General features: G+C 42.8%; 1 protein-coding gene across 4 annotated transcripts in view; it reads left to right on the plus strand.

Annotated features, from left to right (window-relative positions):
* Positions 1–14,951, plus strand: part of LOC112220319 (erbin) — a 118,772-nt gene that overhangs the window by 66,288 nt on the left and 37,533 nt on the right. For all 4 annotated transcript variants that reach the window (XM_024382115.2, XM_024382117.2, XM_024382116.2 and 1 more), the window contains exons 5-9: positions 6,195–6,273; positions 7,452–7,541; positions 9,423–9,479; positions 13,848–13,911; positions 14,613–14,687. In XM_024382115.2, the coding sequence (XP_024237883.1) occupies positions 6,195–6,273; positions 7,452–7,541; positions 9,423–9,479; positions 13,848–13,911; positions 14,613–14,687 (365 nt within the window). The remainder of the gene's footprint in view (positions 1–6,194; positions 6,274–7,451; positions 7,542–9,422; positions 9,480–13,847; positions 13,912–14,612; positions 14,688–14,951) is intronic.

Below are 14,951 nucleotides of genomic sequence, written 5' to 3' on the forward strand. Positions count from 1 at the left end.
CGAAAGTATTCAGACCCCCTCATATTCATCCCCACAGCATGACGCTGCCACCACCATGCTTCACTGTAGGGATGGTGCCAGAATTCCTCCAGATGTGACTCTTGGCATTCAGGCCAAAGAGTTAAATCTTGGTTTCATCAGACTAGAGAATCTCCTTTAGGTGCATTTTGACAAACTCCAAGCCGGCTGTCATGTGCCTTTTACTGAGGAGTGGCTTCCATCTGGAAATTCTACCGTAAATGCCTCATCGTTGGAGTGCTGCAGAGATGGTTGTCCTTCTGGAAGGTTGTCCCATCTCCACAGAGGAACTCTGGAGCTCTGTCAGTGACCATCGGGTTCTTGGTCACCTCCCTGACCAAGGCCCTTCTCCCCTGATTGATCAGTTTGGCAGCGTGGCCAGCTCTAGGAAGAGTCTTGGTGGTACGAAAACTTCTTCTGTTTAAGAATGATGGAGGCCACTGTGGGGACCTTCAATACTGCCGAAATGTTTTGCTACCCTTCCCCAGATCTGTGCCTCCACACAATCCTGTCTCGAAGCTTTATTGACAATCCTTTCGACCTCGTGGCTTGGTTTTTGCTCTGTAATGCACTGTCAACTGTTGGACCTTATATAGACAGGTGTGTGCCTTTCCAAATCATGTCCTATCATTTGAATTTACCACAGATAGACTCCAATCAATTTGTAGTAACATCTCAAGGATGATCAATGGAAACAGGATGTGCCTGAGCTCAATTTCGAGTCTCATAGCAGAGGGTCTGAATAGTTATGTAAATATGGTATTTCTGTTTTTTCTTTTTTATACATTTGCACAACAAAAAAAATCAAAAAACCTGTTTTTTCTTTTTATTATGGGTTATCGTGTGTAGATTGATGAGGAAAATGTTTTATTTAATCCCATTTAGAATAAGGCTGTAATGTAACAAAATGTGGAAAAGGTCAAGGGGTCTGAATACTTTCTGAATGCACTGTATAAGCTGGAAGTAGAAGCCTAAGTGTTGTTGTCCATTAGTTTACTCCAGTTAGGGGAGGGGTGGTGCGTTAAGGAAAAATAATAAAGGAAAATATATATATATTTTTAAATATATATATTTAAAATAATATTTTTATAAAATAAATATACATGGGGTATTGGAAATGATGCAGACAATTACACTGATAGAATCCACAATCTATTTGCAATATTAAAGCTGATCCACCACCCTCGTGCAGCAGTGCTCAGTTTAAAAACATACGGAGAAATAAAAATACATGTATTTCGAATATCCGGATATCCAAAAAATGAATGATATTATTCGAATAGTGAGATCATTTCAAACCCCGGTCGCAAATATAAGGTGCTACATTTGAATACTAGTTCACTACATAGGGAGTAGTGAAGGGTTCCCCAACTCGAGGCCCGCGAGTTACTTTATTTTACCCCCCAAGTTTTTATATTGGGCATAAAAAAATAAAAACACCAGAAAATCAGCTCCAGGTGATTTTAATTTTGGAAATCTGTTCCAAAGTATTCCCATGAATAATAGAGAGATATGTGATCGTATACAAATGTATGGAAGGTTTGAAATTACTATATTTTAGTCAAATATTTAATCTGTTTGGGCTTCTTGCGGTTAATTTGCAGTCTACAAATGACTGATTTGGAATTATGTTCTGCTCTCCTGGCCATCCACTCAAGAATAAATCAGTCAGTGGTTGAATCTAGTTGATGATCCCTAGAAGGAGGGTGTCATTTGAGACTGAGCCAGTCCTAGCTAACTGTGAATGAAGCTCCCCAGAGTGGTCTCTCACCCCCAGTCTAATGGAAGAGCTGCTCTCTGCTAGTTGTCAGTGTGAGAGAAAGCACATGTATGTGTGTGTGGACAGCTACTACATTGATCAAATGGGATTCTCCCAAATAAGGGTTTACAGACATTCTCTAAGCTAGATTCTAAAACTGCAGAGTAGCATGGCCAGGCATTTACTATTGAGGGAAGTTTTGTTTTTTACATTTTGTTCACTTCATCTTGCTAATGTAAATGGGGAAATAAGTATCAGATATCTGAAAACCACTAGAACGTTACCACTGCTGTGTGAGTAAAATGTAATGTCATATAGGCCTAGCAAACAATTCCAAAATAATCAGACACCTGTTCATTTGGGCGCTGTTGAATGAGATTTTTAAAGAATTGTGCAAAAGTCAGGTCCCTTCAGATTGCTGTGCTTGTAGACGTTGCCTCGTACTGCCTTTATTACAATTATTACATCCTCTCTGATGGAGACCAAGACGCCTTGTTCCCTGGGAAGGATCAGAGTCCAGGCTCAGTACAGCTGAGTGGCACGCACGCATGCACACACACACACACACACACTCACTCAAACACAATTTTCTGTTCTACCGCTCCAGGGCACTGAGTGACACAGACAGCCAAAGAAGTAGCAAAGAAAGAAAGGAATACATCTGACTCTGAACTTTAGTTGAGGCGAAACCATATCGTTTGTTGTTCTCCACTTGGTTTGTCGTGTCCATCCACATCAGTAATGTCCGTACCAGGCTAATCGAACCAAGAGTTTGGAAGGTCTGGGGAGTTTTTAGTGACTTAAGTCTGCGTCTGTTTACTTTTATAGAAGCTTACCCTCCTTCACCCGGTACTCAGGGCTAAGTGTTGTGAACACAAAACAAAGTAAGTGGAAATTATTCTTGAGACTTGCTCATAACCCGCCCCCTGTGGTTGAGCGACTGTTTTGGTGAGAACTCCCAGACACTCTTTCAACTTCTGTCTGCTAATGGGTCACCTCTTAGAGCACTCAGCTCTGAGGTTGTTTACGGAGGAAAGGTACAGCCCAGGAGCTCTAACGCACATTAATCTACACACAAAGAATAATGACCAAGCGAAAACAGGTTTTAGACATTTTTACCGGGTGAAGTTTACATACACTTACGTTGGAGTCATTAAAACTCGTTTTTCAACCACTCCACAAATTTCTTGTTAACAAACTATAGTTTTGGCAAGTCGGTTAGTACATCTACTTTGTGCATGACACAAGTCATTTTTCCAACAATTGTTTACAGACAGATTATTTCACTTATAATTCACCAAGTTGCCTGTGCCTTTAAACAGCTTGGAAAATTCCAGAAAATTATGACATGGCTTTAGAATATTCTGATAGGCTAATTCACATCATTAGAGTCAATTGTGAAGTACCTGTGGATGTATTTCAAGGCCTACCTTCAAACTCAGTGCCTCTTTGCTTGACATCATTGGAAAATCAAAAGAAAACAGCCAAGACCTCAGAAAAAATATTGTAGACCTCCACAAGTCTGGTTCATCCTTGGGAGCAATTTTCAAATGCCTAAAGGTACCACGTTCATCTGTACAAACAATAGTATGCAAGTATAAACACAATGGGACCACGCAGCTGTCATACCGCTCAGGAAGGAGACGCGTTCTGTCTCTTAGAGATGAACGTATTCTGGTGCGAAAAGTGCAAATCAATCCCAGAATAACAGCAAAGGACCTTGTGAAGATGCTGGAGGAAATAGGTACAAAAGTATCTATATCCACAGTAAAACGAGTCCCATATCGACATAACCTGAAAGGCCACTCAGCAAGGAAGAAGCCACTGCTCCAAAACCGCCATCAAAAAGCCAGACTACGGTTTGCAACTGCACATGGAGACAAAGATCGTACTTTTTGGAGAAATGTCCTCTGGTCTGATGAAACAATAATAGAACTGTTTGGCCATAATAACCATCGTTATGTTTGGAGGAAAAAGGGGGAGACTTGCAAGCCGAAGAACATCATCCCAACCGTGAAGCACGGGGGTGGCAGCATCATGTTGTGGAGGTGCTTTGCTGCAGGAGGGACTGGTGCACTTCAAAAATAGATGGCATCATGAGGTAGGAAAATGAGGTGGATATATTAAAGCAACATCTCAAGACATCAGTCAGGAACTTAAAGCTTGGTTGCAAATGGGTCTTCCAAGTGGACAATGACCCCAAGCATACTTCCAAAGTTGTGGCAAAATGGCTTAAGGACAACAAAGTCAAGGTATTGGAGTGGCCATCACAATGCCCTGACCTCAATCCTATAGAAAGTTTGTGGGCAGAACTGAAAAAGCATGTGTGAGCAAGGAGGCCTACACACCTGACTCAGTTACACCAGCTCTGTCAGAATGAATGGGCCAAAATTCACCCAACGTATTGTGGGAAGCTTGTGGAAGCCTACCCAAAACGTTTGACCCAAGTTAAACAATTTAAAGGCAATGCTACAAAATACTAATTAAGTGTATGTAAACTTCTGACCCACTGGGAATGTGATGAAAGAAATAAAAGCTGAAATAAATCATTTTCTCTACTATTATTCTGACATGTCACATTCTTAAAATAAAGTGGTGATCCTAACTGACCTAAGTCAGAGCAAAAACCAAGCCATGAGGTCAAAGGAATTGTCTGTAGAGCTCCGAGACTCAATTGTGTCAAGGCACAGATCTGGGGAAGGATACCAAAACATTTCTGCAGCATTAAAGGTCCTCAAGAACACAGTGGACTCCATTCTTAAATGGAAGAAGTTTGGAACCCCCAAGACTCTTCCTAGAGCTGGCTGCCTGGCCAAACTGAGCAATCGGGAGAGAAGGGCCTTGGTCAGGGAGGTGACCAAGAATCCAATGGTCACTCTGACAGAGCTCCAGAGTTCCTCTGTGGAAATGGGAGAACCTACTAGAAGGACAACCATCTCTGCAGCACTCCACCAATCAGGCCTTTATGGTAGAGCGCCCAGACGGAAGCCACTCCTTTGTAACAGGCACATGACAGCCTGCTTGGAGTTTGCTAAAAGGCACTTGAAGGACTCTCAGACCATGAGATACAAGATTCTCTGGTCTGATGAAACCAAGATGGAACTCTTTGGCCTGAATGCCAAGCGTCACATCTGGAGGAAACCTGGCACCATTCATGGCCTGGCCAGAACCATCCCTACAGTGAAGCATGGTGGTGGCAGCATCGTGCTGTGGGGATGTTTTTCAGAGGCAGGGACAGGGAGACTAGGCAGTATCAAGGGAAAGATGAACGGAGCAAAGTACAGAGAGATCCTTAATGAAAACCTACTCCAGAGTGCTCTAGAAATCAGACTGGGGTGAAGGTTCACCTTCCAAAAGGAGTGGTTTCGGGACAAGTCTCTGAATGTCCTTGAGTGGCCTAGCCAGAGCCCTGACTTGATCCCGATCAAACATCTCTGGAGAGACCTGAAAATAGCTGTGCAGTGATGCTCCTGATCCAACCTGACAGAGCTTGAGAGGATCTGCAGAGAAGAATGGGAGAAACTTCCAAATGCAGGTGTGCCAAGCTTGTAGCGTCATACCCAAGAAGACTCGAGGCTGCAATCGCTGCCAAAGGTGTTTCAACAAAGTATTGAATAAAGGGTCTGAATACTTATGTAAATTTGATTTTTACGTTTTTTTTATTTATAATACATTTTCAAATATGTCTTCAAATATGAACCTGTTTTTGCTTTGTCATTATGGGGGATGGTGTGTAGATTGATGAGGGGGAAAAAACGATTTCATCCATTTAAGAATAAGGCTGTAATGCAACGAAATGTTTAAAAGGTGAAGGGGTCTGAATACTTTCCGAATGCACTGTATATGTTCACAGAGCTCTCCTGCTGAAGAAAAGCTCTCGGACATGCTCTCATTATCCCCTTTACATATTATTTGTCATTTTCTTGTCACATCATCCTTTTGTTTTCTTACTTTTTGATCCTCTGTCCACCACTTATTGAATCCTCCTGCTTTACAAAGATTGGGGACAATCTTTGAAATTGGAGGCCTAAATGGTCAATTATGGTGTACAGAACTGTATGTTCTTTGTGTTAACGCATTACATGTAGGTTCTCATCAGTATATAATTAAACAAGATCTATATATTAGCCTACTACCTTTTGATAAACATTAGGCCTAATTACATACCTTCATATATATGCTACTGTAGAAGCCATAGATCATCCAGTTTAATAAGAAAGCTGGGGTTGAATGTGGGACATGGAAAAGATTAAGTAAGTTATACAATTTAGAGTTGATATTGCTCTTTGATCTAGGAGATATGAAGATGTTTCATCTTGCTCTGTGGCATATCCCCCAGGAATGGTAACACATGTTTAAATAATTAAACGGCTTATATGTTGACATGCTGTAATTGTACATCTGGTTTATGTTCTAGGTATCCAGGAGTTTCCAGAAAATATCAAGAACTGCAAAGTCCTGGCTATTGTTGAAGCAAGTGTGAATCCCATCTCCAAGTAAGTTTGGTACAAGTTATTTGAAGTCACACCTGTATATTTACCTACACATGCATAGGGTACGACTCTGCCTTGGTATGTTAAACCCCTAAGGCTAGACCATTCACTAAATGGTCATTATATTGTTCTCACGGATCTATGCGGCAATCTTACCTAAATGTTTTCTCTCTAATCGCTCTTGCCAAATAGGATTTTAATTTGAGCTGTTAATACCACTGACAATGAGTAAAGATCATATTCAAACCAAGATGTATCGTACAAGGATATTGCTTGGGAACTATAAACAGTTGGCAGACATTCACTTTCTTTTCATTACTAAGATCAGATTAACGCTATTGTTCCCAAAGGGAAAATTGTCTTGGACACGCAGTACTTTTTGCTTGGCTCCTGTGCCATATTTAGCCTAGAATTGATACCATAATTCCTCTCTTTTTACGATGCTAAACCTAAAGGCCCAGTGTGGTCAAAAACATGATTTACCTGTGTTTTATATATATTTCCACACTGAGGTTGGAATAATACTGTGAATTTTTGAAAATTATGATAATGCCCTTTGAGTGTAAGAACTGTTTGAAAAGACAACTTTAAATTTCAGCCTGTTTTGGTGGGATGCCATTTTGGCCTGCCTGGCGACATTAATTCATTTATAGACCAATAAGAAAGAGTTCCAAATCTCTCTGCCAATAACAGCTAGCTTTCGGTTTTCTCTCTCCTAAGAAGCTATTTTTGTGTCTTTTTGACCATTTTTATTTAAAATAATCACAGTAAGGTACTTAATGTTCCCCATAAATGATTTGATATTGATATAAAAACAGCTGCATTGGGCATTTAACACCCTCAGCGGGCAAGGTAATAAACCGATGCAACTGGTTCTCATGGGAAATGGAAAGATCCTGTGACGTTACTTCCGCTTATGGACGTTAACAAGGCGACACCCTTAACTCCTCTACATTTATGGATTGGTTCGAAAGTGCAGAAGAGAACCTTCCCCTGACCAGTTTTATTTTTTCTCTTCGGGACCAGAAAGAATCGCCGCTCAGGCGTTTATTTTACGCCTGCTCCGTTAATTAGACCTTTAATTACACCTATTGCTTCAGTATAGATTTTTTGTCTGTCTCCTTGATGATGTTAGTGATGAGGCCAGTAATCTGACCATGTTGCTCCTGTCTCTCCTGCAGGCTCCCAGAGGGTTTCACCCAGCTCCTCAGCCTGACACAGCTCTACCTGAACGACGCCTTCCTCGAGTTCCTACCAGCCAGCTTTGGCAGGTAAGATGTCAGACAATCTATCAAACACAATTCATATATATGAAATATGAATACAAATAAATATTCGTATACAGATATTTTGCACAACCACCATTACCCAGGCCTAAACCCTCATAGAGCAAACCTCAACAAATACTCTGTATTTGTTGGCCTATTTGTACATGCAAGGAAGCAGGCAGGTATTGAAAATGTGGGCATGGGGTATAATGATATCTTCTCGGGTCAGTAAGAATAGCACGATGAGGTACTGTAGGTAATTTCCTCAAGACAGGAAGTCTTACAGTGATGTTGGAATGTCAGGCATGAATCTCATCTTCCTTATCTCATCTTCAGAGTAGGGGAGCTTAACCTCCCCATGGAAATGCTTTAAACTGGGAAAAGCCTGAAGTCGGGAGAGTGTGTGTTCGTGTGTGCGTGACATTGCAGTGTGACATAAGTCAGAGGAACCAGTGTGTGAATGCAATGTGAAGTGAAAGTTTGAGATAAAATCAACTGCTACAACCATTTTTTCCACCAATTGCTTCAACTCCCACCATGGCCTAAAATGAACACCCACTAAATGCAGGTAGATTTTGGCATTGGCTGGTAAGAATGTATATCTAATTCAGAAGCCACGTTGGCAGGTGGTCACACTCAGGGCTCTGTAGTGCCAGCATGTATTAAAATAGTCAAAAGTCAAGTATAGGCACGCGTGCGAGTTGTGCTTTATAGCTAAATAAATGCTGCGGTAGCTATTTTCAAAGTATTTCTGCCATTTAGTTTCATATCTTGTAATGCACAAAGAAATATGAATCATAACGTCATCCCACCTTGCGCAGCAGCACAGCCTGGCTGGGGCACAGTGCGCACTGTGAGTGAATGCTGAAAGATTTGTTTTTAGAAGCCATGCGCACAGGCATAAAATTGTCTAACTACTAATGTAAGACTTTATCCTGGTGTTTCTCTATATATTTGGATTGTTTTGTTCACAAGTTAGGTTGTTTTTAAATGCTTCAGTTTGCTTCCACTACTGCCAAAGAGCAAGACCTCATTTGCCTCTACTAGTCAGATTCTCACAGCCACACATGAAGACTTGAGTGGCCCAGTTACCATGGTAACCTTAAAGGGGAACATTTTTGTCCCATCTGTGATATTTTGGTTTGACTCAGGTCACAAAATATTAAATTGAGCAATATACCACATTACTTCTTACTAGTATTGCATCCCTTGTTTTGGAAACATTACTAAGCATGCCATTCTGTTTTGTTTTGTGTTTTTTGCTGTAATTAATGCGGAAAAAATATTTGGTCTGACTTTAGGCCCTGACTCCCACTCCTGACTCCTACACACTCCATTACATCTTCCCTGTCTCTATAGACTCACTTTTCATCATATGATGGTTCTCTCTCGTGGTAAAGGTCACAACTTTATTTAAACCATAGTATTTATGTCATTGAAAATAAGAATTTGTTCTTAAACTGACTTGCCTAGTTAAATAAAGGTAAAAAATATATATATTTTAAAAAATACGGTTGAGTGCGTATACATAAATCGTCTGGCAGGAAACCATGCTACTGACCCTATGTAGCTTTTTCTTGGGCTCAATTTCCCCACGTTATGGATGAATCACGAATGGGTTTCAAACTAGTTGTGTGGAATCTAGAAAAACATATCTGTAGGACTCTCATCATTGGCCAGACCCCAGTGATCCAGCCCCAGGAAAACCTTTTGTTTTGTGTCAAAACCATCCAGTAAAACGACACTATCCCTGAAGGCTGAGTATCAACATTGAGTGTTATGTCATTGACTTATATTCTCTGTCTGTCTCTGTCTCTCTCACTCTCTTTCTCTCATTCTCTCCTCCCCTTCCTCTCTCTCTCTCTCTCTCTCCCTCTCCCTCAGGTTGACTAAACTGCAGATCCTGGAGCTGAGAGAGAACCAGTTAAAGATGTTGCCAAAGTAAGTTGTCCCTGTTTCTGTTTCACGTGTTGTTTTCCCCACATCAAAGCCCTTACAGACCTCACAGCTCTGAGTCCCCAGACAAACAAGAGGTGGCTCTTTGTGAGCAACCTTGTCTCTCTCTCTTCCCTAGGCACTCTTGCTTTCTCGGTTTGTTTCTCTCTCACCGTGTTTCTCTGTGGCATTGAATTCCACCGTGTTATATAAGAGTGCTACCTCTGTTGCGATCTGTGACAGGTTTTATAATCCAGAGTACTCAGACTGTAGCTCATGTTTCGCCTTTTGAAAGCCTCCACTACCTACCTACCTCTGTGTGTATGTGTGTTCACTGCCCAAAGAATCCATTGATTATGAAGGGGATCCTGAGTGCTGCAGGTGGTTTTGGAGTCTCATCTCTTTCTGTCATGCTCTTTCTTGTTGTCTTTCTCTTTCCCCTTCGCTCTTCCCCTCTGCTCTCTTTGTCTCATTTCCCCTCTCTCTTTCTTTACCCTCTGTCTCTCTTCTCTTGATCTTTCTGTGTCTAATTGACGCCCACCTATCTTGGTCCATTTCTCCTGTTGTCCCCTAGCTGGCTGGTCCTCTATGCTCTGTGTGTCTATGAGACAGCAGCCAGGCCTGTTAGGGTCCGGTGCTCAGACAAACAGAGGCCTAATGGCCAGGATGGATGCCAGAGAGATGCAAGCATCCCAGTGATGTAAATAAACACAAACAACACTCATCCTACCCCAGACACTTTTTGACAACAGCACCGTCGCGCTTTCCTCACTAATTTCTCTGGCACTCTGTACAGACCCCAGTACCGAGCACTCTGTACTGACTCCAGTGTCTCTGAAAGCAGCTTTGAAACGGAGCCTGGCACTCCTCCTAGCCTGCCAATCACAGGGCAGGAATGTTCCGACGCTGGTGGACGCTCAGCGTGCTATCACCGTCCGAAAATACTGCCGTGTTTTTATATCCAACCCAACATTTATTACGACGGCAACCCTAGAGGTCGCCGTGAAACCGCCTCGTTGTACAGTTTGGTTGTTCAGTCGGAAAGGTATACATGGTATGGATTAAAGGGTGATGTTTTGAGGAGCAGCGAACACGAAACAGCCTCCACAGGGGGAAGAGCATTACTGTTAACCCCCAGTACCAAGCAGTGTTTGGTTTGACTGGGAGTCTTGAGGACTTGGGCTGCGTCCCAAATTGCAACCAATTGTCTATATAGTGAAGCACTTTTGACCGGAACCCTATGGGCCGTGGTCAGAAGTAGTGCACTATAAGGGGAAAAGTGTGCCATTTGGAAATTAACCTACAGGTTCATCCCCACTGAGAAATGACTTAGCTGATCTGTTCCCAAATATAACCAAGCCCTTCGCCATTCTTTTCTTCTATTTATCTATCGTTTATTTCCCCTAGTAGTAGCTGTCATATTTAAATAATTAGCCGAACACACTTCATCTGATATTATAGGTTGTGTTTAGACTTTGTTGTTTGTCTAAGTAACACTTATATGTATTATCATGTTTTGTGTTATATAATGGTCATTCATGTTGTAATCATCATATAGCATCCAGCTCTCCTATATCTGTGGGTCTACACAGCATGTCAGCGAAGTGTGGGATAGATGTTGAAATTATCTTTGATATAATGGCTGACCTCACGGTTGTTATATCACCCATCAGTATTATATCACCCGTCAGTATTATATCACCAATGATATTGTGTACCAAAGCCCTGTATGAGTACTTCACAGGAGTGTGCACTTGTACAAGGACACTCAGATTAATGCCACAGAGAGGGACAGGGACTAATGCATTGTATTATGCTCCTGGAGTCCCCTGGTTCTTCCTCTCGTGGTCTCTAAGCTCTCCCCATCCAGTGTGCACTTTAGTGTGTGTGTGTGTGTGTGTGTATGTGTGTGTGCGCGCGAGAGAGCATTAATGGGTAGAGGAAAGGTCATCTCTGAGTCATCGCTGTAGGCATCTGGGCCATCAGAGGAGAGGGGAATCTAGTTGTTTACCCTTGTGGTGATGGTTTGAGTGTACATATCCTTAGACCATTGACAGAATATCCCTTTTTATCCTTACATCTCATTGTCAGCTACAATTGACAACTGTGTGGCCAAGCACAACTCCAACACCATCTTTAAGTTTGCTTACGACACAACAATGGTAGGCCTGATCAACGATAACGATGAGACAGCCTATAGGGAGGAGGTCAGCGATTTGGCAGTGTGGTGCCAGGACAACAACCTCTCCCTCAATGTGAGCAAGACAAAGAGCTGATCGTGGACTACAGGAAAAGGGGTACCGAACCGACCCCCGTTGACATCGACGGGGCTGAAGTGGACTACAGGAAAAGGGGTACCGAACCGACCCCCGTTGACATCGACGGGGCTGAAGTGGACTACAGGAAAAGGGGTACCGAACCGACCCCCGTTGACATCGACGGGGCTGAAGTGGACTACAGGAAAAGGGGTACCGAACCAACCCCCGTTGACATTGACGGGGCTGAAGTGAAGCGGGTCGAGAGTTTCAAGTTCCTTGGTGTCCACATCACCAACAAACTATCATGGTCCAAACACACCAAGACAGTTGTGAAGAGGGCACGACAGCACCTGTTCCCCCTCAGGAGACTGAAAAGAGTTGTCATGGTTCCCCAGATCCTCAAAACGTTCTACAGCTGCACCATCAAGAGCATCCTTACCGGTTGCATCACCGCCTGCTATGGCAACTGCTAGGCATCTGACCGTAAGCTGCTACAGAGGGTAGTGCGTACAGCCCAATACATCACTGGGGCCAAGTTTCCTGCCATCCAAGACCTATATACTAGGCGGTGTCAGAGGAAGCCCAAACAATTGGCAAAGACTCAAGTTATAGACTGTTCTCTCTGCTACGGCATGACAAGCGGTACCAGTGCGCCAAGTCTAGGTCCAAAGGCTCCTTAACAGCTTCTACCCCCAAATTATAAGACTGCTGAAATATTAATCAAATGGTCACCTGGCCTATTTATGTTGACACCCTCCCCCTGCTTTGTTTTTACACTGCTGCTGCTCGCTGTTTATTATCTATGCGTTGTCACTTTACCCCTACCTACATGTACAGATTACCTCGACTAACCTGTACCCCCGCACATTTACTCGGTACCGGTGTACCCCCTGTATATAGCCTCGTTATTGTTGTGTAATTTTATTGTTACTTTTTATTTTATTTTTTACTTTAGTTTATTTAGTAAATATAAATGCCTGTGATTTCCCCCAGACCCGAAGAGAAATCTGAAAATCTATTGCTGACAATTTGTTAGAAATCAACGAAACTCAAAGCAAGCCTGGATATGGAGGAAAGTGTTAGACCAACATCACGTCCATCCTTATTTAAACAAAATTATTATTTTTCTTATTGAATATCCAAAACATACAATATACTTACAGTGAAGCCACTCAACAACTACAACACCCCAGTCATCCAACAGACTCCCATTCAGAGCGACACACAGAAGCATCCAGGGTCAATGCCCTGCTCAAGGGCACGTCGACAGATCTCCCACAAGGCCAAAAAAACAGGGACGTTCCCCATAGCTGTCCCTCAACCGTCCGAGACCCCAACCACAGTCGTCACCCCCCGAAAAAAAATAAAGTAAAATGTATTCCATTCTCCACTCCCAAGAACCCCCAATGCACCAACAACCAAGAAAATGAACTCACGAGACAAAAGAAAACAGAAACGATGTGAAGAAAAAAGACATCAAGGACAACTAAAACCATAACAGCAAGGCCAACTTTATATGTTTGAGTGCATGTCTGACACTATTTACATATGTGTGTATATGTGTGTATTTGAATGAGAGTGTGTGTATATGCATGTGTACAAACACCTGCACGGCATCAGCCTCAGGCAAACCAGCATTAGCTGTAAAAACACTGCCCCTCAGTGTCATTCAAACGTTTTATTATTTTTTAGACTTTATCTTTGAACTTCATTCTATCTCTCGCCCAGCAACTCCACTCCCACTTGTCTCCAATTCCACATCCCAACCCTGAACAAACGGCTTTGCCATGTCGTTAAATTCTTCATGCCCCCCTGGTGTAACATAACCGTCTGAGTATCTGTGTGAAATGTTATGCTGCTTTTTGCTGTGACGAAATCGGCCTTAAATGTGTGAGAGTGAAGCCTGGGCTGGAGACTGCTATAAGAGGCCATGGGTGATATACCACATAAAGCAGTCTTTTAAGAAACTAGACTACAGGGACACTGTTTGTGCACACGCACACACACATGAATGAATGAGCACACAAATGCTGCTGTTGTGGTTGACTCCTTGTATTCCCAGCTCCTTTGCTCAACATCAATCTCTTTCTCTCTGTCTTTCCCTTTCCCTCTGCAGAAGCATGCACAAGCTCACCCAGCTGGAGAGATTGGACTTGGGGAGTAACGAGTTCACTGAAGTGGTGAGTGTCTGTCTGTCTTTCTGTCCTCCCAAGGCTGAACCTCAGTATGCTGAAGTCAGTGTCTTCATCTCCATCTCCCCATCTTCGTTCACTGATCTGGAGATAGAAGACAGGTGACAGCAATATGGAGACAGGCCCTACGGGGTAACCCGTCTGCTTCTCTCAGATCTGTGTGGAGGAGGGAAATGAGTCAAGAAGAGATCACTTCAGACAAATTATTTGCATCCCTTTAAAGTGTCTGAGAGACTGTATGGCTAATTGTAGGGCTAATATGCACAATTATTCCTGTATGGTTGTAAATGAATTGATCTAACATTTCTCGCCCTTACCGTCTCTCTATGCGTGTGTCTCTCTCACTCGCTGTCTCTCTCTTGCTGTCTTGCTGTCTCTCTGTCACGTTCTCTCTCCATCTCGCTGACTCACTCTCTGTGTCGCTCTCTGTGTCGCTCTGTCTCACTCTCTGTGTCGTTCTGTCTCTCTCTGTCTCGCTCTCTGTGTTGTTCTCTGTCTCACTCTCTGTGTCACTCTCTGTGTCGCTCTCTGTCTCACTCTCTGTGTCGTTCTCTGTCTCACTCTGTGTCGTTCTCTGTCTCACTCTCTGTGTCGTTCTCTGTCTCACTCTCTGTCTCGCTCTCTGTCTCGCTCTCTGTCTCGCTCTCTGTCTCGCTCTCCCTCTCTCTTTCTCTCTCTATTTTTTCCAGCCTGAGGTATTGGAGCAGCTCACTGGAATCAAAGAGTTGTGGATGGATGGAAACAGACTGACATTCCTACCAGGGGTAAAATGATGAACTGCCATTCAACTCCCCGTAGGCTTAGTCTTCCTGTTCAGTGCCTCGGCTTTCATAGTGTCTGTCCTGTCTTCTCCTACCTACAGTATGGTGATGAGTCATTCCCCCAGAGCTGTCATTATAAATAAGAATTTGTTCATAATTAACCTGCCTGGTAAAATTAAGGAAAAATAAACTGTTTTGATCAACATTGCTTTGTTCAAGCTAACATATGATATTATTATAGACGTGAACAATGACGATAATGCAATG

Source organism: Oncorhynchus tshawytscha, linkage group LG20, assembly GCF_018296145.1.
Source record: "Oncorhynchus tshawytscha isolate Ot180627B linkage group LG20, Otsh_v2.0, whole genome shotgun sequence".
Taxonomy (NCBI): domain Eukaryota; kingdom Metazoa; phylum Chordata; class Actinopteri; order Salmoniformes; family Salmonidae; genus Oncorhynchus; species Oncorhynchus tshawytscha.